Source organism: Aquarana catesbeiana, linkage group LG02 (genome assembly GCF_042186555.1).
Source record: "Aquarana catesbeiana isolate 2022-GZ linkage group LG02, ASM4218655v1, whole genome shotgun sequence".
NCBI classification, from domain to species: Eukaryota; Metazoa; Chordata; class Amphibia; order Anura; family Ranidae; genus Aquarana; species Aquarana catesbeiana.
Genome location: NC_133325.1, coordinates 701,066,045 through 701,092,159, shown reverse-complemented (window position 1 = coordinate 701,092,159; position 26,115 = coordinate 701,066,045). Strand labels below are relative to the sequence as shown.

General features: G+C 42.3%; 1 protein-coding gene across 2 annotated transcripts in view; it reads right to left on the bottom strand.

Moving 5' to 3' along the window:
• Positions 1-26,115, bottom strand: part of LOC141129114 (transient receptor potential cation channel subfamily V member 3-like) — a 103,060-nt gene that overhangs the window by 26,082 nt on the left and 50,863 nt on the right. The window contains exons 8-10 of one of the 2 annotated variants that reach the window (XM_073616917.1): positions 23,327-23,482; positions 20,436-20,534; positions 6,000-6,073 (exon numbers count right to left, since the gene is read on the bottom strand). In XM_073616917.1, coding sequence (XP_073473018.1) covers positions 6,000-6,073; positions 20,436-20,534; positions 23,327-23,482 — 329 coding nt within the window. The remainder of the gene's footprint in view (positions 1-5,999; positions 6,074-20,435; positions 20,535-23,326; positions 23,483-26,115) is intronic. The other variant, XM_073616918.1, reaches the window with a different exon arrangement.

Here is a 26,115-nt window from a genome sequence, read left to right as displayed (position 1 = left end):
ATATGACCCGGCTTGCCTGACCCTGCTTCCTGACACATCCTGCTGTGCCTGCTGTTCTACAGTCTGCTACCAGCACATGCTTCACCTGCATGCTGTCACCAATACTAGCCTGCTTCAGTCTGCCATCCTCCAGCTGTCTACCAGCCCGCCTGCTTCACTGAAGACTAATGACAACCTCTCCTGCCTGGCGTGGATACGTGGATCTGCTACTGGCAAGACCTACAGGCACTCGTGTCACTCTGCACTTCTGCGCCTTCTTTTCACACTACCAAGGGCCCCAAGTTAGAGGTGTAAGAGAGGCCTTCCTCATCATTTCAGGCTCTGCTACCAGCTATGTGATAGCTGGGTTGTAGGTAACCTGGCTAATTTGTAGTCTTTGTGATCATTTGGGTTTTTCCCTAAGTTCAGTGTAGCTGAAATTCCTCCCTTTTGTCAGTAGGTGTCACTGGTACCTCCGGCATTAGTCTGATGAGCTGCAGTAAAACTGGGCTATGAATATGCATACTTTCCTCAGCCAACCAGTAGAAGTTTTCCTGACCACGGGTGCATGCTGGGAGAAAGTATAAATATTCAGGGAGGTCAAGTGATCAGGGTCCTCCTACACAGACCTTGGTCTGGTGTGGGTGTGTGAGGAAGTGCTGTGCTGGGTAGACTTGAAGCCTAAGGCCCAGCCATGTGCCCTAGGCTCTGCAATTGAGGACCTGTCTGCATGCATGAAGAAAAGGATGGAGACCTGAGATGAAGTACCAGAAGTCACTCTGCCATAGACCAAGGAACTGTGGAGAACCTGGGAAACTGTCAAGATGGCCTCATCTTGACAATTCCTGCACGTCGCTGTGAGTTGTTGTTGCTATAGGAGACAGCTGTTGCTAAGAAAGTACAGAACACTAAGTACAGCTTAAGGGCTCTTTTCTGTACTGCTGCCTCCCTTTCTATTTTTGTTTAAAGAGTCTGCTAGTCTACTTGTTCTGGGTGTTCTGTGCCCTTGCTCCTCTCTCCCTGAGTTTTTGTTTTGTGAGCAGTAAACTCACTTTTGTTCATCATTAAAAGTGACTGGGGCCCATTTTTTACACTGTCCACAATGCCTAGCAACCTGCACCCTGATTGAAATGTCAGCCCTCCCTGATGCCGGGGATCAGGGAGTGCTACATTTGCTATCTTGGGGAGGGAGTTATTTTTTCTGCCTGGGGGGGCATTATCATTGCTGCTTTGAGGGGAAGTTTACTATTGTTGCCTGGAGGAGGTTATTATTGTAAGGGGTTAATATTGCTGAGGGTTTTCATTGAGGGCCCTGACACTTGCTGGGGCTATTTCTGGCTTTGACACATGCTGGGAGCTATTGCTGGCTCTAACACCAATGCTGGGGGTTATTGCTGGCATTGACACCAAAGCTGTGGGTTATTGCTGGCCCTGAAACCAATGCTGCTTTACTTGGATCTGGGATCAGTTAGTGCTAACGTTTTTCCTTAGGCTGCCCAGCCGACATGTTAGAAGTGGGCAGGAAGACAGTGACAGCTCAGAGCACAAGATGGCATTTAGAGACATTTTATATCAGCCTTTCTTAACCAGGGTTCCAAGGGTGCTAGAGGTTCCCTGAGCTGGGAGCAAGGGCAAATTAATCTCCCACCTACACAGATCACCAATTCAGGGGATAAATTACTACTAACCACCAATAAAAGGGGTCACCTTAATGCTGACCACTAATGTTAGGGGACACTACAATTTTTACTGTCTGTGTTTCTTTTCTGTTATTACCATTTATTGAGCAGGAGGGTGTTATACATGCTATTCACACCACTTTATGTATTCCTTTCAGTAAAAGAGAAATATGGTATTTAGAAAAAAAACAAACATTTATACTCACCTAGGTGGATGCAGCATCGATCTGATGCTGCATCTGTCCCCGCCAGCTCTCCAGTGAGAACTGATCAATCAAAGTCTGCTGATCGCTCAGTTCTCAGCATTCTGTGAGTAGAGAGCCAGGGACTGTCATTCTCCGGCTCTCTGCTCTGCCCCTCCAGGGCTCACTGGAGCCCTGGGCTGTGGAGGGGGCAGAAGGGGCTGGTTCGGGCTCTCAGTGGCTTCCTGAGAGGCTAAGCCAGCTGTCAGTCCAGGATTCTGGACGGATCCTGATCATATAGTTTGGATCTTTTTCAGAGCTTGGAACAATTAAAGTTTTAAAAACTGATGTTTTTTTCAGGATCGGTGATTTTATTAATGCTTAAAGTGAAACAATAAAAATGAAATATTCCTTTAAATATTGTGCCTGGGGGTGTCATTAGTATGCCTGTAAAATAGCGCATCTTTCCCATGCTTAGAACAATACCACAGCAAAATGAAATTTCTAAAGGAAAAAAATAATTTAAAACTGCTTGCGGCTGTAATGAATTGTCAGATCCCGGCAAAATAGATGAAAATCATTGAAAAAAACGTCATGCCCCCCCCCCCCGCAGTCCATTACCCAGGGCTTTTTTCAGGGGGAACTTGATGGAACTCAGTTCCACCACCTCTGGCTCAGACCCTTGGGCGGGCCTGCTCACCACAATCACTTGTAAACACAGAAGTCCAGTTTCTGTGTTTACAAGTGACAGCTATGCACTCTGTGTGTAACCCCCCCCCCCCCCCTGAACTCTACACTCTGTATGTAATGTAATCCTGGTATTTAATGCCCCTTTAAGACCCTCCTACTGTTCATGAAATTTGACTGACCACACCCACTATTTGATGTGATTTGGAGGGTGTGTGTGGGAGGAGGGATTTTGGGGGGGTCGTGGTTGAGTTCCAGCACCTATTGTTTGAGAAAAAAAGCCCTGCCATTACCAGGCCCTTTGGGTCTGGTATGAATATTAAGGGGAACCTCGCACCAAAATAAAAAAATGCATGGGGGTCCACCCAAAATCTATTCCAGGCCCTTCAGGTCTGGTATGGATATTAAGGGGAACCCTGCGCCAAAATTTTTAAAAAATGGTGTAGGGCTCCCCAAAATCCAGACCAGACCCCTAATATAGAGCATCCTATCCATGTTGAAGGCATGTGGCCTTCAAAATCACTGCTCCTGAAAAAACTTCAGTTTTTCAAACTTTTTTTTGTATTGATACATGTTCCCTGAGGCAGGACCCAGGTCCCCATGACGTTTTTTTCAATGATTTTTATCTATATTGACGGGATCCGACCATTTGCCTTTGGGCCCCCCCTCGACTTAAAATCAGGTCAGGCAGCAATTGAGATTGGTTGCCAGAGGTTACAGCATATCATTATTGCTCATTGATTGGATGCTAGAGGCTACAGCAAACATTACGACTCATCAATTAGTTGTTAGAGGTTACAGCACATCATTTCTGCTAACCGATTGGTTGCTAGAGGCTACTGCACATTCTGACAGCTCACTGACTGGTTGCTAGAGGTTACATGTTTACCACTCACTCATTGGTTACTAGAGGTAACATGCTTACCGCTCACTCATTGGTTGCTAGAGGTTACATGTTTACCGCTCACTGATTGGTTGCTAGAGGTTATATGTTTACCACTCACTAATTGGTTGCTAGAGGTTAAAGCGGGGTTCCCACTTAAAAAAAAAAATTAAAAGTCAGCAGCTACAAATACTGCAGCTGCTGACTTTTAATAATCGGACACTTACCTGTCCCAGGGTCCAGCGATGCGGGGGAATCGAAGCCCCGCTCGTCCCCCCCTCCGCTCGGCGGTGCCGGCATTTTAACTGTGGGCGCCCGGCTGTGGCCGCGCAATCATCTGGGACCGGTCACATGTCCCAGATGATTGACAAGAGGGAGGGGGAGAGGCAACCTCCCTTCCTGAGCCAATGGAAGTGACGTCAGGAGCCCAGGCGCCGAAGGAGGCAGACTACGAGGATGCCCCTAGCAACAGGCATTTAGAGATGAGTAAAAAAAAAATTTGTCCAAATGTTTTTATTTTTTATTTTTATTTTAAGCACATTAATATTTTTTTTTTTGGGGGGGTGGAACTCCACTTTAATGTACATCATTACCACTTACTTATTGGTTGATAGAGGTCACAGCACATCAGTACAGCTCACTAATTGGTTGGTGAAGGTTACAGCACATCATCTCCTCACTGCCTGCACACCATGGACTGGAGAGCTGAGTAGACCCGCCAATAGACAGAAAATTCCTAGAACTTACTATTAGCAATGAGTAGACCAGAGCACAGACAGCTATGAAGGTTAACTGAGTGCAGCTGGGAAAAGAACCCAATAGGAGCAGTATCCCTGAAGACAGGCAACCAGAAATAAATGATTAGTTTTGACACGTGCAGTAGAGCAGTGTGGAGGGGTGAGCTACGTACAGAGTGCAGGGTTAAGGGGTGCGCTATGGACAGAGTGCAAAATTTAGGGGTGAGCTGTGTACAGAGTGCAGGATTTAGGGGTGAGCTGTGTACGGAGTGCAGGATTGAGGGGTGAGCTGTGTACGGAGTGCAGGATTGAGGGGTGAGCTGTGTACAGAGTGCAGGATTGAGGGGTGAGCTGTGTACAGAGTGTGGGATTTAGGGGTGAGCTGTGTACAGAGTGCAGGATTGAGGGGTGAGCTATATACAGGGTGCAATATTTAGGGGTGAGCTGTGTATGGAGTGCAGGATTGAGGGTGAGCTGTGTACAGAATGCAGGATTGAGGGGTGAGCTGTGTACGGAGTGCAGGATTTAGGGGTGAGCTGTGTACGGAGTGCAGGATTTAGGGGGGATCTGTGTATGGCGTGCAGGATTTAGGGGGTATCTGTGTACGGAGTGCAGGAGTTAGGGGGATCTGTGTATGGAGTGCAGGATTTAGAGGGGAACTGTGTACAGAGTGCAGGATTTAGAGGGATCTGTGTACGGAATGCAGGATTTAGGGTTGTGTTATGTACACCAAAGTCCCCCCCCCCCCCCCCAGCAAGTACAAAGCTCTCCTCTCCCCAGATTCTAGTTTGGAGATTACCCCATCAATACACAGCATTCCTCTAGCATCAATCCCCCCTCCCTGAGCACATCCTGAGTCCTCACCAACTAAATAACGTTAGAGTGGGGCTGCAGAAGAGCAGCTGTAACTTACTGAATGTCCGTGGCTTGGAGCAACTTCTGCCTGTGTACATCCCCCTCCCTCCTCTGTTCTCTCTGCTATCTCATAGAGATCGAGGATATGTTTTGCAGAGCAGGGAGGGAAGTGAACGGCCGCCGAGAGAAGAGCGCTGTCACTTGTAAATACAGAAGCAACACTCCTGTATTTACAAGTGACAAAAGCGGGCAGCTCAGCAACCAGCGCCGAATCCCGGAGGTGGAGGAACTCCTGCTAAAAAAAGCCAGAGGGCAGCACAGGCTCCAGGGGCAGCTGCTTTGGGCCCCTGAACAATGGCGGGGCCCTGGACAGATGCCCCGTTTGCCCTGCAGTAAGGACGTCCCTGGATCCGACAATTCATTACAGCCGCGAGCAGTTTTAAATTCGATTTTTTCCTTTAGAAATGTCATTTTGCTGTGGTATTGTTCTAAACTCAGGAAATACAGGCATACTTTACAGGCATACTAAGGACACCCCCCAGGCACGATATTTAAAGAAATATTTCATTTTTATTGTTTCACGTTAAGCATTATTAAAATCGCAGCTCCTGAAAAAACGGCCATTTTAAAAACTTTTTTTCCATTGTTACATGTCCCCTTGGGCAGGACCCGGGTCCCCATACACTTCTTATGGCAATACCTTGCATATAAGCCTTTAAAATTAGCACTTTTGGTTTTTCATGTTAGTGTCCCATAGACTTTAACGGTGTTCCGCGGCTTTCAAAACTGCCGCGAACACCGCTTAATGTTCGCTGTTCGGCAAACAGGTGAACACCCGATGTTCAAGGCAAACGGGCTCATCCCTACTGATCACACTGATTTTCAATAAGTTGTAGCTAAAAGAAATTTTTAACAGAGGTTCCCTGAGACCTGAAAAATTTTCAAGGAGTCCATTGAGGAAAAGGTTTTTAGAAATACTGTATTATATATTACTTACAAAAGAATATGGAACCAGGCATCAGACACAATCGATTTCAGATCTGAGGGCCTCAGCCAGAAGACTGAAATCCCCTAAAGAATGGAAAAAGTGGATACATTACATTACATTACATATTAATCATTGTATCTTGAAGTCTAATGCTGCGCACACACGGCCGGACTTGCCAACCTGCTAAACTCCGTCTGCATTTCCAACGGAAAGATTTAGAACACGTTCTATATCTGAGTCCGTCGGAAATGCCGACAGAAAAAGCCGAATGGGGCATACACACGGTTGGAATGTTCGACCGAAAGCTCCCATCAGACTTTTTCTGTGGCGAATTCCAGCCGTGTGTACGCGGCATTAAGTGGCGTTATCAACCTTCCTTTCCGTTTGATCTCAGTTTAGGTAAATGTAACATTATCTGTCACTTGGGTTATGATAACTAAAGTAAAATGTGGTCTAATTAAAGGGAACATGTACTGGTTTTGTACTATCTTTTTCTGCATTTATCACGGCCAAGGTTATTGGCTTTTGAAAATACAGTTTTGTCAGGTAAATATGACATATTAGATATAAAAAAATTAAGCTAACTTGAAATGATCAAAAAAAATTTCCCCAGCACACTTACCAGCTAAATAAACAAATTACACTGTTTAACAATTTGCCTTAAAACCAGAAGTTTTAGTTACACAACATTTGCCAATACAGTGCCTTGAAAAAGTATTCATACCCCTTGACATTTTCCACATTTTGTCATGTTACAGCCAAAATCGTAAATGTATTTTATTGGGATTTTATCTGATAGACCAACACAAAGTGGCACATAATTGTGAAGTGGAAGGAAAATGATAAATGGTTTTCAACATTTTTTACAAATAAATATGTGAAAAGTGTGGGGTGCATTTGTATTCAGCCCCCCTGAGTAAATACTTTGTAGAACCACCTTTCACTGCAATTACAGCTGCAAGTCTTTTTGGGTATGTCTCTACCAGCTTTGCACATCTAGAGAGTGATGTTTGCCCATTCTTCTTTGCAAAATAGCTCAAGCTCTGTGAACAGCAGTTTTCCTTGTCAAAAGAAGTTTATTGAGTATACAATGTTATAAAGATACATAAAGTAAGTTTACAAGGATCTATAAAGTAAGCTCATTGTTTTACAGTAGGGTTTATATAGGTAAATATCATGAAATTTCAAATATTAAACATTGAGTTCACGTAAACCTATATTAGAGATATATATCATTTCCTTAGTTACTTTTGTAGGTATTTAAATGATTTATACCTACTATACATATTGTTTACAAGTAGAGTGTATATAGGTCAAATAAATTCTGATAATGAGCTTTAATCGTAAGGTGGAGAAAAGGAAAGAGAAAGAAGAAAAAGGGTTGAAAGGTAGAGGTATGGTCCACAAGGTTGTCCCGCTCGTCAGTTTATTATTCTTTTTAGTTCTCTTTGAAGCCTTAGAATGGGTGTCTCTGTAAGTCATTTAATCTGTTACCATGGCAACAGGACAGAGTCATTGAAGTTTGACAGGAACTGTTGTTTTATCCAAGGATGCCAAAGTTTTTCAAATTTTGGAATTTGATTTTGATCGATGGCAACCATCTTAGCATGGGACATTGTATTATTCATTCTGTGAATTGTTTCTGCTAGTACCAATGTAGGAGATTTCCATGCCTTGGCCACTGTTTGTTTTGCAGCCGTTATTAGTTGGATCATAAGTTTGAATTGAGAGAGTGTTAACCATTCCGGTTTTAGATTAAGTAAAGTTAAATATGGATCTGGTTGTATTATTTTTTTAAATATTTTAGATGCAATCACGAAGACTTCCTTCCAGAAGGTTTGGATTACTGGGCACGTCCACCATATGTGTAAATATGTGCCTATTTCTGGGCATCCTCGAAAACAAAGAGCTGAGGTATTAGGTGAATATTTTGCCACTCTAGCGGGTACAAGGTACCAGCGAGTTAGGACTTTATAATTTGTCTCCAGTGCTAAGATGTTGGGTGAAGATGACTTAGATGTGAGCCATATGTTAGACCAGTCCGTGTCTTCTAAAGTTCGTCCCAGGTCCTCCTCCCACCTCTGAACGTAAGAGGGTCTATTAAGATTTGGTACTCCATATAATTGATTATAAAGTGATAAAATTGTACCTTTAGCAAATGGATCTTTTGTACAGATTGATTCAAAAATGGATAATTGGGATAATGGTGTATCCCCCTTTAGGAATGGTGTATAGAAATTTTTGATTTGGAGATATCTAAATATCTCAGAGTTTGGTAGATCATATTTTTCTCTAAGCGATGGGAATGAAAGGAATGATTTAGATGCTATGAAGTCATTTAGTGTCTGAATGCCTGATGTTGTCCAAGCTTTAAAAGAATTTGGGTAGATCCAAGCCGGATAAAAGGCCGGATTTCTGATAAAAGAAAGGAGAGGATTGTGTGGAGATTGTAACTGATATTTGGTTTTTAGTTTATCCCAGAGAGATAAGAAGTGTTTAGTTATGGGATTATGAATTTTAAAGCGGTCTTTAGGATCAAGCCATAATAAATTTGATATTAATAGAGGGTCATTTTCTGAAGCCTCTATAAATACCCATAATGGGATTTCCTGTTTTGCATGGTATTTGGACAGACTGGCCAAATGTGCTGCTCTGTAGTAGTTAGTAAAATTAGGGTATCCCAGGCCTCCTTTATTTTTGGGAAGATGTAGTGTGTGTATAGGTATACGTGGTTTAGAAGAGCCCCATATAAACGAAGTTGCTCTTTTTTGTACTATTCTCAAAAAATAGGAAGGAATTGGAATAGGGAGGACTCTGAATAGATAAAGCAATTTGGGTAGAATAGTCATTTTGATTGCATTAATCTTCCCTATCCAGGATAAAGGAAGTTGCGACCATTGTTTTATTAGATTTGTGATCTGTCTTAATACAGGAGGATAATTGGTTGAGAATAAGTCAGAATGAGATGCTGTTAAATGAATTCCAAGATATGGGATTGATTTTTCTGCCCATGTGAATGGGAGTGCAGCCCTAGCCGGGATCAATTCCATGTTTGTGAGTGAAATATTAAGCACTAGGCATTTCTTAGGATTAATCATAAGGCCGGATAGGGCTGCAAATCCATCAAGAGCTGGTATTAAGTTAGGACCAGAGACCTGTGGTGATGATAGAAAAAGTAATATATCGTCTGCAAATATACATAATTTGTGTGTAATACCTCCTACTTCAATGCCAGTTATAGTTTGGTTTGTTCTGATGTATTGGGCCATGGGTTCGAGTATAAGGGCAAATAATAAGGGAGATAATGGGCAACCCTGTCGGGTACCTCTTTCGATATTAAAGGCTTCAGATTTGTATCCAGCATATTTTATATAGGCTTTGGGTTTATTATATAATGCTTTGATCCATGTTAAAAAATGGGGTCCAAAACCCCATTTTTGTAATGAATATTGCATATATTGCCAGGATACTGTGTCAAATGCCCTCTTGATATCGAGAGATAGAAAACATAAAGGGATTTTCCGTTTTTTAGCAATATGTGCCAATAACACTGCCCTGCGTATATTATCGCCTGCCTGTCTATTTGGCATGAAGCCTACTTGATCTCTATGTATTAATTTTCCTATAATGCTATTGAGGCGTTTTGCTATTATTTTTGCTAATAATTTAATATCGAGGTTTAACAGAGAGATAGGCCGATAATTCACACAGGAAGTATCATCAGAAAGGGGTTTTGGGATCATACAAACAATTGCCATTAGTGTTTCTTGCCGAAAAGAATGTCCATCTAGAAGTTTGTTAAAAGTTTCAGTGAGAATGGGAGAGAGTATTTCTGAGAATGTTTTATAGTATAAAGCCGAGTAGCCGTCTGGGCCTGGTCTTTTGTTAAGTTTTAGGTCTTTTATGGCGTTAGCAACTTCATCTATAGTTATAGGCTCATCCAAACTGCTTTTTTCATTCTGAGATAACTCAGGTAAGGTTATTTTTGAGAAGAAGGATTCAGCCTCTGTAGGATTAAATTCATTGTTTGTCTTGTATAAAGTTGCAAGATGTGAGTGAAATTTATGGACTATTTTAACTGGATTACAAGTGTAAACATTTTTTGATAATTTCAAACGTATTGGTTTGAAAGATTTGTTAGTTGAATTTAATGCCCGAGCCAAATATGTACCTGGTTTGTTTGTATTCATGTAGAAATTGTGTTTGGAGCGTTTGAGGGATTTATCAACTGACTCAGTGAGAAATAGATCGTATTCCAATCTAGATTTTTCCAGATGAGATTTTGTACTCTGAGATGGATTATCTTGAAATGATATGTAGGCTGCATTAAAATTGAGTTCTAGTTTTTTTGCTAGATTTTTGCGTTCCCGTTTAAATAGTGCCATTTGTCTTTGTATTGTACCACGCAAGACAGGCTTATGAGCTTCCCACAGTGTTATTGGGGAGATGTCTGTTGTATTATTAATTGATATGTATTCCTTTAAAGCTTGTTCAATGGCCATCTGATGTAGTGGGTGTTTGAGCATTATGTCCGGTAAGTACCACGTTGGGTCATGCGCTTTTGGTATGGCTGAGGCTATAGTAGTGTATACTGCATTATGGTCAGACCACGGAATCGGAATTATATCTGATGCAATAATTTCTGGTATCATTCCTATTGTTAGAAAAATATGATCTATTCTGGTGAAGGTTTGATGAGGGTGCGAGAAATAAGTGAATTTCTTTTTCATTGGGTTACTTTCTCTCCATGAATCTACCAGATTGTATTTGGAAAGAAGTTGAGAAAAAGGTAATCTAGAGGTTATTTTGGATGGTGTAAAAGGTGATTTATCTAGAAATGGGAGGAGGACCTGGTTCGAATCCCCACACATTATCACTGTTCCTATTTTGTGAGTATTAATCACTTGTAATATATGTGAGAGGAATGGTGTAGGTTGTTTGTTAGGAACGTAGTAGGAAATCACCGTGATTGCTGTATCCATTATATAACCCATGAGTATCAGGTATCTACCTTCTGGGTCTTTAATTTCTGATGATAAGGTGAATGGTGTGGATCTGTGAAATGCAATTAGAGTTCCCCTTTGTTTGGTACAGGCAGAAGCCGTGTAAATTTGTTGATAAAAAGGAGAAATATATTTTGGAGTAGAATCTTTGGTGAAGTGTGTTTCTTGGAGGCATACTATGTGAGCCTTCTTGTTATGGAAAGTACGGAAGGCTTTGGTCCTTTTTTGAGGGACATTTATTCCCTGAACATTCAGGGAAAGTATATTCAGTGGTGCCATGGCAATAGATCAAATAGTTTTGACTTACTTTTTGTTATGCAGAGCTGACTGCGCAGATCAACCTGTGTGGACTGAAGAGATGAATAGATAGAAAAGAAACCAGTGAATTCTGGAGTAAAGAGTAAACAAAAAACATATGTGATTAGATGATACATTGTATAAATTATTTTTTGCAAGTAATCACAATTTACCCGTGAAAGAGAATAAATATCTCTCTCAGGGGAATAAGTCCCTTCGTCACACTCCCACATAATATGGTTGGGAGAATGAGGAGGGCTAATGGGGGTACACGGATCTTCCGCTTACAGGAGAGAAGTGCTATGTCAAAAGACATCAAAATGATGTTTCATTAATTGGAGTGCAGAATATAGTTTTTGTTGAAATTATTTATTCCAGGGTGGTTGTATATGGTTAGTCTTGCCCTAGGCTAAATAATTCAGTTAGAAAGGTACTGTTAATAACTTTGGTATTGATGAAGATAGTTTGAATTATTTTGGGATTTTAACCCTTTTAGAGTAAACAATTACATATTTTATTCATATGTAACTGTTTAGATATGTTAACTCATAAAATTGAGGTTGTATTGCTTCAGATTAGAATAAACAAAAACATAGTTCTAGGAACTAGTTAGGTAATAATATATTTGTTTTAAGAAAAGAAAGAAAAAGCTTCCATTACTTCTGGATTATTGAACATATTTGTCCTAAAAAGTAATAAATCTATTGTTATTACCTGATAATATATAACTGAACAAGAATTTCCTTATTTCACTTATATATTCTAAGGCTATATGAATCAGAAGTAATAAGAAATATAACTGGAATGTAACATGATCCCACACAGTGTGTGACTATCAGAATGCAGTTACATTCAGTTATAAATATAGGTTTTTTTATAGAGAACCATCTCTTAGTATAATAAATGAAGAGATATCAGGAATTAGGATGTCAGTCCATTGAATCTTCTTGGTCCATGGATGATGTGGCATAACGGCCTCTTTTGTGAGAATGATGATTCCCATTTTGTTCTGAAATTTTCTGGGTGCTGCCTGAAGGTGAAGATGATGCCATTCTTCTGCGTGTGGGAGTGTTGCTGCTTGTGGGTTCTGTCAGATTTAATTTTAAAAGGGTTTGTTGTAGTTCATCTGCTGATCTGCTTCTGTAAATTGTACCTTGGTAGTTAAATCTGACTGAAAAGGGGAAGCCCCATTGATACATAATGTTGTGGCGTTGCAGTTCCATTAGTTGGGGTTTCATGGATCGTCTTTTAGTAATAGTAAGTTGGGATAGGTCAGCAAAAATTTGATAATTGTGTCCTTGAAAATTAAGTTCCTTTTTTTCTCTTGCAGCAATTAGTATTTGTTCTTTCGTTCTGTAATAATGAAATTTTGTGATTATATCACGTGGGGGTCCATCTTTCTTTTTGGCTGTGAGGGCTCTGTGTACTCTGTCCAGTTCTAAACGTTCAATAGGGATATCTGGCTTTAGTTCTTGTAATAGAGCAGTAATAGTAGATTGCAGGTCTGTCACAGTTTCAGGTATTCCCCTTATGCGCAAGTTTGAACGTCTGGCTCTATTTTCGTAATCTTCGAGCTTAGTTTGAAGTATTAAATTCTCTTTTTTTAATTGTTCCAATTCTGTTATATTTTCTTGGGTTGTAATTTCAATTTCATCCATTTTTATTTCTAAGGCTGCGGTGCGGTTTCCCAGCTCTCTTATTTCTTTGGTTAGGCTTTTTGTTATTTGGTCTGAGGTTTGTTTTAAAGCCTTATGAAGCATCTTTTCAAATTGTAATAATATTACTGGGGATACTGAGGAGGCTTGTGGAGAAGTTTGTGAGAGGATTTGTTCTGTATCTGACTCAAATGGAGAGTCTTGCTGTGACATTTTCTGTCTGTGAGAGCGCCCTGATGCTGTATCTTGTGAGGTGACTGGAGCTGCTTCAGCTGCAGTGAGTGCCTGTGAGCTCTTTGTGAGGTGATTTTTATTTCTGCCACGGTTTCCTCCCAGTACCATATTTCCTGCCCAAACTTTCACAGTTTGTTCCCTGGGGCAAAAAGGTTCAAATGGATACCTTTTGAGCCTGCAGGCTCCGCTTTGTCCTTCTCTTTTCTCCTCAGCGGTGTGGAGCTCTAACAATGCATGTCTGCTCTGCTAGGCTCCGCCTCCTGCCCCCTCCGTGAACAGCAGTTTTCAAGTCTTGCCACAGATTCTCAATTGGATTTAGGTCTGGACTTTGACTGGGCCATTCTAACACATGAATATGCTTTAATCAAAACCATTCTATTGTAGCTCTGGCTGTATGTTTAGGGTCATTGTCTTGCTGGAAGACGAACCTCCACCCTAGTCTAAAGTCTTTTGCAAACTCTAACGGGTTTTCTTCTAAGATTGCCCTGTATTTGGCTCCATCCATCTTCCCATCAACTCTGACCAGCTTCCCTGTCCCTGCTAATGAAAAGCATGCCCACAACATGATGCTGCCACCACCATGTTTCGGGGGGGATGGTGTGTTTAGGGTAACGTGCAGTGTTAGTTTTCTGCCACACATAGCACTTTGCTTTTAGGCCAAAAATTTTATTTTGGTCTCATCCATCTGACTAGAACACCTTCTTCTGCATGTTTGCTGTGTACCCACCATAGGCGTGCGCACAGGGTGTGCCAGGTGTGCCTGGGCATACCCTAATCACCCTGTGTGGCACAGATTCCTGCTGTTTAAACCCCTGATATTTCAGCAAAGCCCCCTAACGGGGCTTATACATTTTTTTTTTAAATAATAAAAAAAAATCTCAAAATAATAAAAAAATGAAATTCTAAAAAGTAATAAAATAAAAAAATTAAAAAACGACTGACACCATCCACTGCTCTACTGACACCGTCAATGTATATACACATTCATGTGTTTGAGCTTAAAGGTGCACACCTTGATGCAATAGGCTGTGCACACCTATGGTCCCCACACATGGCTTTGTGCAAACTGCAAATGGGACTTCACATGGCTTTCTTTCAACAATGGCTTTCTTCTTGCCACTCTTCCATAAAGGCCAGATTTGTGGCGTGTGTGACTAATAGTTGTCCCGTGGACAGATTCTCCCACCTGAGGTGTGGATCTCTGCAATGAAAGGGAGAGCAGGGTATACACCGCTCCAAAGCAACCTGCGAGATCTCGTATACTGCTGTGAAGACCTGGGTGCTCGCTTGGTCCGCAGCCAGAAAAGTCCAAGGAAAACAAAGAGAAGTGGCAGCACATCCAGGAATTAAAATCAATGACTATTGAAACTCCGAAAAAGATGAAACATGACACACAAACGATCCAAAGGTGCTCAGTAGACCAGGGGTGGATGTGGGTGCAACGGGGCAATTGCCCCTCCAAGAATGTCCTCCGAGAATGTGGGTGAGTGAGTGGGTGGGCAGGCGTCGCTGCAGGTGAGAGAGCCGGCGGGCGGCCCCGCCGCTGAGAGCATGGTGGCTCTGTTGGTGAGCAGATATGCGGCTCGGTGACAGTGTGTGAGCAGGCTGCTGGCCAATCAGGGAGCCGGCGGGCGGGGGAGAAGAGAGATGACATCATCTCTCACTGCCCAGTGCCCATCCTGCATCCCTGCAGTTCCGCCCTCACTGTGCAGTGTGCAGGCAGCCACGGCAGCAGAGAGATTACATCATCTCTCTGCTGCTTGACTGGTAATGTGCTTCCTGACTCTGGGACACAGCAAAAGACAATTATAGCAGGCAAATGACAATCCGCAACGTGTGGCATGGGATATGGCAAGTGACAATCTGCACCGTGTGGCATGGGACGTGGCAAGTGACAATCTGTTTGTGGCATGGGACGTGGCAAGTGACAATCTGCAACGTGTGGCATCGGACGTGGCAAGTGATATGGCAAGTGACAATCTGCAACATGTGGCAAGTGACGTGGCAATTGACAATCTGCAACGTGTGGCATGGGAGGTGGCAAGTGACAAGCTGCATCTGGTGACAGGTGACGTGGCAAGTGACAATCTGCGTGTGGCATGGGACATGGCAAGTGACAATCTGCAAAGTGTGGCATGGGACGTGGCAAGTGACAATCTGCAACGTGTGGCATCGGACGTGGCAAATGATGTGGCAAGTGACAATCTGCAACATGTGGCAAGTGACGTGGCAAGTGACAATCTGCAACGTGTGGCATTGGAGGTGGCAAGTGACTATCTGCATCTGGTGACAGGTGACGTGGCAAGAGTCAATCTGCATCTGGTGACAGGCGACGTGGCAAGTGACAATCCGCAACGTGTGGCAGGTGACAGTGGCAAGTGACACGCTCTGGGCTCCCACTGATTCTGCATTATGGTGAGTTGAACCATTTCATTTTAATAGCAGCGCTAACACCAGCCATTTCCCCGTTAAATTTACCCCCAAAAAAGTATTTTCTGGCAGTGCCCCTCCCGAGACTAGGCTCTGGATCTGCCTCTTCGGTAGACGCGTTTCACACAAACATGATGAGACACGTAATGAGTAAGCACGTTTGTGTGAAACGCGTCTACTGAGCACCTTTGGATCGTTTGTGTGTCATGTTTCATCTTTTTATGGAGTTCCAATAAAGTCATTGATGTTAATTTCTGGATGTTCATATAAAATATGTGGCGCTGCTCTATCATTCAGTACCAAACCAGCAATTCAAATCCTAACCATGATCTTCTAAGACAAAGGATAAAGGGACAAACACTGTGCCTAACGGTGACTCCAAGATACTGATTCCTACCAAGAAAATGTTATGGTGAACTCTGAACTAATAGCCCCACGCTGGAGTCCATCAAAGAAATCATCAGTGCCAAATATATGTAAAATATGTGAGGGAACGTCAACCATTAAAGTACCAAGTGCAAAGTGAGATTCATGATGTATTTAGCCACCACGCATAAAAGGAAGTGACAATATATAACGAAACTAAATGTAATTAGAATAATAGCCTCCCAAAAGAGCTGAGAAGCAAATGGTACCTGGTGCTAAGCAAATAAAAAATATCAAATAACTCTTGAAAGTGTAACACATAATATTAAAAATAGCAGACTGTCATACTGTGCATGGAAAATAATATAAAATAAATATTATTTGTGAACTGTGATGTAAGATGCGTGCAAAGTCCCCGCATCAATATGAATCCACAATATCTATATCAAAAAATCAAACAGTGATAATAGTGCAATCATGCCATCATCAACGCACTAATGCGCTATAAATTAATAACTAATACATATATAGACAGACACCTCACAGCAGAGATGTCATCCCAAAGTGACAGTAGTGCAATTCAGTCCACAAAATATATAAAAGCGTGCAACTGTGGTGAGTAGTGTCCACACAAACAGTCTTTGAATAAGGTGCAAATGTGCAGTGACTGGTGCTATTCTTCTATTTAAGTTCTGGTGCACACACCGAATGTTTCCCCCAGCCTCTCACCTCCAGCAGCGGCCCCCAGTGGGCCAAGTAGAGCAGATAGATAATCTTGGGGTGGAGAGGATGGGTATCCTGGAACGATGTCAGTGGATCTGGCTCTCTGAATCTTCTCCCGCCGCTCCCAGTAATCCCAGCAATAGTAGTTAGGAACAAAGGAGAGGTCTCATAGTGTAGTAATTTCGGGTGAGTTTTATTAAAAAACGTAGTAACTTACATTTAAAAACACAACGATCAATGGATGATATGGTAAGCTTCCGGGTTCGGCCGTCCCCGAGAAGCGTCGGCACCTGACTCCTCCTACACTGACGCGTTGCGTCACACCACGTGACTTTATCAAAGGGATCAAAGGGATCTTTGTAATTTATTTATTTTTTTTTTTCTTCCATCCCCCGATTAATAGACATGGAACCATAAAACTATGTAATACCTTACTGCTATACATTAACAGATGTGATGTGACATCCTATTTCTCGTTCAGGTACCATATGGTTAATTGTTTCGCCCTTTCAACATAAATATATAATTATGTAACAACTTACGGTTATCTATTAATATCAGTATATGCCTTGTTTATATTTTTGTTTATATCTTGTTTATATTTTTATTAATTGTTTATTGTTTATCTGTTGAGTTTCTTATCCCCTTTTTTTTTTTTTTTTCCCTACCTCGATTGCTGTTTTAATAATCTCAGCCGCCTCCTACTTATTAGTACCATGTTCTGATGCTACATGTTTTACTCTATTAGAATAACTTTTATTTTTAGAGGCTGCCCCTATACCACGGGATGTGCTGTTTTCCCCTACACTGTCTGGCAATGCTTCCAGCAATGTGCGGACGCCCAGCGCCACTCCTCCTCCCAGGGAAATTGGCGCAATGGATGTTCCTAGGTGATGTGTCGGCGTGGATTCGACTGACTGCTGTCTCCCTTCCCTCCCCGATGAGCCGGCAGCTGACGGGCCCATACGGGGGGAGGAGCTATGTGCAGTGTGCCTCCATGTGACCCTGGTTGCCGGGGTGCCAGGACGCGACTGCCTTCTTCTCTCCCCGGCGTGCCGACAGCTGTTCGGCTCGCGTCGGAGGTGGGGAGTCTGCGCGGTTGCGTGCGTGCGGGCTTCGTTGCCGGGATACCATGACGCCACTGCCTCCTCTCTCCCCGTCACGCCATCAACTGGTTTGATGGCGCCGGGGATTGAGGCATGCGCAGTGTGCATCAGCGGCCGGCCTGAATGACGTCACGTCGGCTACGCCGATTGGTGACTACAGGCGGGGCGGATGTACAAGAGACGCTTTCGTCGTCTCTCCTTGTACAATCCACACTACCAGCCGCTCTCCACAAGACGGCTGTGTAGTTCGATGAAGTCAACCCCCATTTGTCTATCCTTCCCAACTGCAAATCCAGGTAAGCTCTGAATCACAACTGCCTACTAGAGACTGTTTCTAAACAGTGATATACACTTTGTACTCTATACTTATACCTTATATACTTATGGCACTGTGTCTTTCCCTATGGGCTTATCTTTTTGACAGCCTCAGCACACCTGGGGATCGGGAATACTAACCTCTTTAGTTTTAAATCTCATACGAATCTCGATGTAAGCCATCATTTATCCTTGACACCAGATCCTCGCCGATCAAATTAAAATTGATGTCTATTGCGAGCTACTAATACTGGCTAATGAGGTGATTTCCACTATACATAGCTACTAAATTGATGAGGGTAAGTCCAATATGTACTTTAAATCTGATTACTATTTCAAATATGAAATATTAAAGGATACCCAAATATGCTATATATTACTCCCAATACGTTTATCAATTAATTTTATAATTTGATTAATTGGATTCAATTTAATTACTGAAACCTGCACTTAGCACTTTCCTCCTGTTTCCCCCCCCCCCCCCTTCTTCCTTCCCCCTCCTGCTTCCCTCCCCCCCCCCCCCCCTTTCCTCCCTTTCCCTCTTTCCACTTCACTCTTACCTGTTTTTGCAGCCCATACCCCATATCTACTTTAACCCATCTTGTTATTATCATTTTTTACTATGTTACATACGTCCCCACATTGTCTGTTTTTTGCCGGGCCCCTGTAGGGTAGACACGTGTCCTTGAGTCTAGGGGATAACCTCTTCCATTACTTCACTACATGGGTTGTCTATTTAATCTTATTTAAACACATTATACCAGGATGAAGTATTTACCGTAAATGTATTGTTCATTACAGTATTCAATTCTGTGCTCCTGAAGAAGCGCATGTGGCGCGCAACATGTCGAGCCTATACAGAATCTGATTATCACCACTGCATAGCTTCTGGTTCAACGCAATGTAACTATACTGATCAAGATTTCTTGACTTCGAACACTGCTTTAACTACCAATTTAACCATTTAGCTATGTATGGAGTGTATAATTTGTAAAACTGTCTAACTATGAATTGAATTCTATTTGTCTTTCTGTTTTATACTCTTTTTTAATATTTTCTAAATAAACTAGAATTTTAATTATATATCTAGTAATTACTGTGCCTAAAAAGTCTTGCGCCCACAATTTTTCCATGTCCTCTAATCTACTAAGATAAGACGTGGCACCTGTAACCTAACTCGTATCCGCATGACCACTATGCGCTGATACGCTCTTTCTAATAAATCCAACTATTTACTAATTAGGTGACTTCTGAAGGCAATTGGTTCCACTAGATTTTAGTTAGGGGTATCAGAGTAACGGAGGATGAATACAAATGCACACCAAACTTTTCATATATTTCTTTGTGAAAAATTTTGAAAACCATTTATCATTTTCCTTCCACTTCACAATTATGTGCCACTTTGTGTTGGTCTATCACTTAAAATCCCAATAAAATACATTTACATTTTTGGTTGTAACATGACAAAATGTGGAAAATGTCAAGGGGTATGAATACTTTTTCAAGGCATTGTATATGTAATAGCCTTACTGTCTCATCAAGACCCCTCTGTATAGTGTGGTTCTAAGTCTAATTTATCAGAGTCTCCATGTTGGAGCATTATACTGGCATTGTGCTCTGCTGGACTTCCAGTGTGTCTCTGTGCCTTTAAGGAGGAATGGACCCACTCCAGGCATTTCTTCCCTTAATTTTTTCATTGCTATATATACTCTAACATGGGGTGCATAGCCCTTCCATAAGCACCATGTTTTTAAGGCTAATTCTAAATTGGGGAAGCGCCATTTTTATTCAACATATAAAATAATACGTTTATTATTAAAGTAGAACTATGGGCAAAACAATTTTTTACAATTTTGGATAGAGCAAGGGAGGGTTATAACCCCTGTCAGATTTTTTTTGCCATCTGTGTCCCATTGTGGAGATTTCATTTTACTTCCTGTATCATATCGAAACAGGAAGTGAGAGGAAATTCCTGCAAATTCAGGGGAAATCCTTGGGGACCCCCAGTTCACCCAAACTAGTGTCCCCATTGGAAGATTTCCCCTTCTGTTACTTTTCTGGGGGCAATCCAAAATTTGGGATGTTCACTTTCAATGGTAATGGTAAACCGTACAAATAGAGAGGGTGAATCTCCCTAATAGGGACAGCAATAAAAAATGTGATCTAATTCCTCTCCATTCTATCCAATATGAACACAACGTTTTGCTTTTAGTTATACTTTAAATTATACTGAAAAATTATTGTGTTGAACTTTTTTATTTATTTATTTGCCATAAAATGTCCCTTTTGAAGCGTCAATTTATGGTAATCACAAACCTTTTGAACAATTAGGTACGTGGCCCAAATCATGATAAACACTTGACCAAACAGTTCAAAAATTCCTGTTGTACCAGAGAAGTTCAGAGCTTTTGGAGTCTAAAGTAAAAAAATATACAAAGATGAGTAAAGGTATGTACTTTTTCAATACATTAAACAAGAATATATTTGTGGGAGCAAAACTCCTATAGGTTTTCGTATCAACATCTCATAAACTATTAAATAAAAATGTATCCACCACAATATTTTAGGAATGTTTTAGATACAATTAGAGTTCAACAAAAATCAATGCTTTAAAAAAGTTGTCAATATGGTGCCTTGAAAAAGTATTCATACCCCTTGAAATTTTCCACATTTTGTCATGTTACAACCAAAAACGTAAATGTATTTTATTGGGATTTTATGTGATAGACCAACACAAAGTGGCACATAATTGTGAAATAGAAGAAAAAATTTTAAATGGTTTCAAAATTTTTTAAAAATAAATATCTGAAAAGTGTGGCCTGTATTTGTATACAGCCCCCTTTACTCTGATACCCCTAACTAAAATCTAGTGGAACCAATTGCCTTCAGAAGTCACCTAATAAGTAAATAGAGTCTACCTGTGTGTAATTTAATCTCAGTATAAATACAGATGTTCTGTGAAGCCCTTAGAGGTTTGTTAGAGAACCTTAGTGAACAAACAGCCTCATGAAGGCCAAGGAACACACCAGACAGGTCAGGGATAGTTGTGGAGAAGTTTAAAGCAGGGTTAGGTTATAATAAAATATCCCAAGCTTTGAACATCTAACGGAGCACTCTTCAATCCATCATCCAAAAATGGAAAGAGTATGGTACAACTGCAAACCTAGCAAGACATGGCCGTCCACCTAAACTGACAGACCGGGCAAGGAGAGCATTAATCAGAGAAGCAGCCAAGAGGCCCATGGTAACTCCGGAGGAGCTGCAGAGATCCACAGCTCAGGTGGGAGAATCTGTCCACAGAATAACTATTAGCTGTGCCCTCCACAATTCTGGCCTTTATGGAAGAGTGGCAAGAAGAAAGCCATTGTTGAAAGAAAGCCATAAAAAGTCCCGTTTTTCAGTTTGCGAGAAGCCATATGGATGACACAACAAACATGTGGAAGAAGGTGCTCTAGTCAGATGAGACCAAAATTGAACTTTTTGGCCTAAAAGCAAAATGCTATGTGTGACGGAAAACGAACACTGCACATCACCCTGAACACACCATCCCCACTGTGAAACATGGTGGTGGCAGCATCATGTTGTGGGGATGCTTTTCTTCAGCAGGGGAAGGGGGGCTGGTCAGAGTTGATGGGAAGATGTATGGAGCCAAATACAGGGAAATCTTAGAAGAAAACCTGTTAGTCTGCAAAAGACTTGAGACTGGGGTGAAGGTTCACCTTCCAACAACCCTAAACATACAGCCAGAGCTACAATGGAATGGTTTAGATAAAAGCATATTCATGTGTTAGAATGGCCCAGTCAAAGTCCAGACCTAAATCCAATTGAGAATCTGTGGCAAGACTTGAAAATTGCTGTTCACAGACGCTCTCCATTCAATCTGACAGAGCTTCAGCTATTTTGCAAAGAAGAATGGTTAAAAAATGTCACTCTCTAGATGTGCAAAGCTGGTAGAGATATACCCAAAAAGACTTGCAGCTGTAATTGCAGTGAAAGGTGGCTCTACAAAGTATTGACTCAGGAGGGCTGAATACAAATACACGCCACACTTTTCACATATTTATTTGTAAAAAAAATTGAAAACCATTTATCATTTTCTTTCCACTTCACAATTATGTCCCACTTCGGGTTGGTCTATCACATAAAATCCCAATAAAATACATTTACGTTTTTGTTTGTAACATGGCAAAATGTGGAAAATTTCAAGGGATATGAATACTTTTTTAAGGCACTGTATGTATTGGTATCTAAAAAGGCCCTGAAACATGGTGGTGAATAAATTTTTGGTTATATACACAAGTTATTTAAATTCTATAGAACTTATTCAGGAAGTAGTGCTAAGAACAGTATAAACATGCAAAGTTTAATAACCCATAACAAACATTTAAAAGTAATTTTTAAACTGTTTCAATTATGTCTCCATCATTCCCTGTACTGTCTTATTGAATGAGCTTCTATGAATGTAAAAACTCTTCAGCTATAACTATGTATGTACAATTCTGGTAGATTTCGTGGGCCTAAGCAAAAATAATATTGCCTGAATAGGGCAACTGAAAAGGATTATTAAAAGGCATAGTAAGAAGCAAATAGGTAATTAACCTTCTGATTCTAAATAGAGCAGATACTTTGGAGAAAGTTTCTGTAATGATGCTAATTAGCAGCAATAGGAATTGATCAGGTCCACCAATCACAGATTAAACTTTGAAAACCGTGTTTAGAAATAATATAATTATATAAAGAGAAATTAAAGTGTTACTAAACCCAGAACAGTAAAATCAGTCTGTATATGCATGCTTGTTATACTCACTGTGGAACCTAAGAGGTTAATCATGCACATTGTATAAAAAGGCTGTTTGATCCTGTCTTCTCTGATTCTCCCCTTCTTTTACTGTCCCCACAGGGCCAATCAGCACAGGGCCAATCAGCACTGTCCAGACAGAGGGTCAGGGGTCATGCATCTTCTTAGGACAATCAGAAGAGAATGAAAACTCCTCCTACAAGCTTTAACCAGGGCTCAGCTCTGCCTGATAGAAGTCACAAGACTGCTAAATACTGCTGATAAGAAAAGGTATTTTGCAGTTTATATTTACTAAAATAATTGCATTTCCATGTTCTGTGTACTGTGGGAGACCAGATATAGTGACTGCAGGGTCCTGGGTTTAGTAACAATTGTGTGTTTACTTTTATTATATAGGCTGCTGAAGTACCTTGTCTCCATGTGGCTGGTAGTAGAGAAGAGTAAAAGCTAAATTATAGGTAAAGGTAAAAAGAAATGACACTGAGAACATGATTCTTGCAAACGTTTGCCATTTCATCCGAAGTAGAGTTTGGAGGGGTTCTAAAGCCAACAGTTCATGGCGGTTCTAAGGGGAAAAAAAAATATGAACTGTTAAATATTAAGGAATATGTTACCCCATCATTTCATATTTCTGATATGTGTATATTGTACCATGTACTTATAGCGGAGTTCCACCCAAAAGTGGAACTTCTGCTCATCTGATTCCTCCCCCCCTCCGGTGCCACAATTGGCACCTTTCAGGGGGGAGGGGGGTGCAGATACCTGCCTACTACAGGTATTTGCACCCACTTCCTAGAATAGATTCCTGCACCCCTTCCCGCATCCCCCCAACCCCCCCCCCACCCGCTGTCTCCTGGGAAACACACAGGTCCCAGGAGATAGTGGGGACCGCTTAAAACGCGCAGCGAGAATCGCGCATGCATAGTAGGGAACTGGGAAGTGAAGCCGTAATGCTTCACTTCCTGATTCCCTCACAGAGAATGGCAGCGGCAGCAGCTGAGAGTCGAGCGATTGATCGGCTTCGGCTGCCGACATCGCTGGACTCCAGGACAGGTAAGTGACCATTTATTAAAAGTCAGCAGCTGTAGTATTTGTAGCTGCTGGCTTTTAATATTTTTTTTCTAGGTGGACTCCCTCTTTAGGTTTAAAAGTATCCTGTTCTCTTTGCATTGCTTAATTTGTGTGAAATATCTAGTGGTCCTGCCAGGGGCGGCCCGTCCATTAAGGGCACCGCCCCCTCTCAGAGCCATAGGCTCTAATAGGCTTCAAAAAAGGTGGACTCATGGCACAGAGTATTGCGCTCGCATTCCACCCAGATGTGTTAGAAAAGCAAATTAATATTTGCTTTTCTAACACTGAACCGCCTCTCCGCCAATCAAGTAGCGCGGGTCTAATACCCGTTACCTCTTCGGCTGAAGGCAGAGGTGCTCTGATTGGACGCCTAGCAAAACGGAACAACAGAGGAGGGGGAAGCATGGAGAACACAGGAGCAGTTCCACAGCTTGCCGGGCAGAGAGCGGGCGAGGGTCATAGTGGCGGCATTTGATGGGCACAACTGGCGGCATATGACGGCCACAGTGGCTGCATTTGATGGGGCACAATTGGCTGCATGTGATGGGTACAAGTGGCAGCAAATGATGAGCACAAGTGGCTGCATATGATGGGCACAAGTGGCTGCATATGAAGGGCACAAGTGGCTGCATATGATGGGAACAGTGGCTGCATTTGATGGGCACAAGTGGCTGCATATGATGGGCACCGTGGCTGCATATGACGAGCACAGTGGCTGCATTTGATGGGCACAAGTGGCTGCAAATGATGGGCGCAAGTGGCTGCAAATGATGGGCACAAATGGCTGCATTTAATGGGCACAAGTGGCTGTATATGATGGGCACAAGTGGCTGCATTTGATGGGCACAAGTGGCTGCATATGATGGGCACAAGTGGCTGCATTTGATAGGGACTAGTGGCTGCATATGATGGGCACAAGTGGCTGCATATGATGGGCACAAGTGGCTGCATTTGATGGGCACAAGAGGCTGCATATGATGGGCACAAGTGGCTGCATATGATGGGTACAGTGGCTGCATATGATGGGAACAGTGGCTGCATTTGATGGGCACAAGTGGCTGCATATGATGGGCACAGTGGCTGCATATGATGGGCACAGTGGCTGCATTTGATGGGCACAATGGCTGCATTTGATGGGCACAAGTGGCTGCAAATGATGGGCACAAGTGGCTGCATTTGATGGGCACAAGTGGCTGCATGTGATGGGCACAAGTGGCTGCATTTGATAGGGACAAGTGGCTGCATATCATGGGCACAAGTGGCTGCAAATGATGGGCACAAGTGGCTGCATTTGATGGGCACAAGAGGCTGCATTTGATGGGCACAAGAGGCTGCATATGATGGGCACAGTGGCTGCATATGATCGGAACAGTGGCTGCATTTGATGGGCACAAGTGGCTGCATATGATGGGCACAAGTGGCTGCATTTGATGGGCACAAGAGGCTGCATATGATGGGCACAAGTGGCTGCATATGATGGGCACAGTGGCTGCATATGATGGGAACAGTGGCTGCATTTGATGGGCACAAGTGGCTGCATATGATGGGCACAGTGGCTGCATATGATGGGCAAAGTGGCTGCATTTGATGGGCACAATGGCTGCATTTGATGGGCACAAGTGGCTGCATGTGATGGGCACAAGTGGCTGCATTTGATAGGGTCTAGTGGCTGCATATGATAGGCACACGTGGCTGCATATGATGGACACAAGTGGCTGCATTTCATGGGCACAAGAGGCTGCATATGATGAGCACAAGTGGCTGCATATGATGGGCACAGTGGCTGCATATGATGGGAACAGTGGCTGCATTTGATGGGCACAAGTGGCTGCATATGATGGGCACAGTGGCTGCATATGATGGGCACAGTGGCTGCATTTGATGGGCACAATGGCTGCATTTGATGGGCACAAGTGGCTACAAATTATGGGCACATGTGGCTGCATTTGATGGACACAAGTGGCTGCATTTGATGGGCACAAGAGGCTGCATATGATGGGCACAAGTGGCTGCATATGATGGGCACAGTGGCTGCATATGATGGGCACAGTGGCTGCATATAATGGGCACAGTGGCTGCATATGATGAGCACAGTGGCTGCATATGATTGACAAATTGGCTGCATAT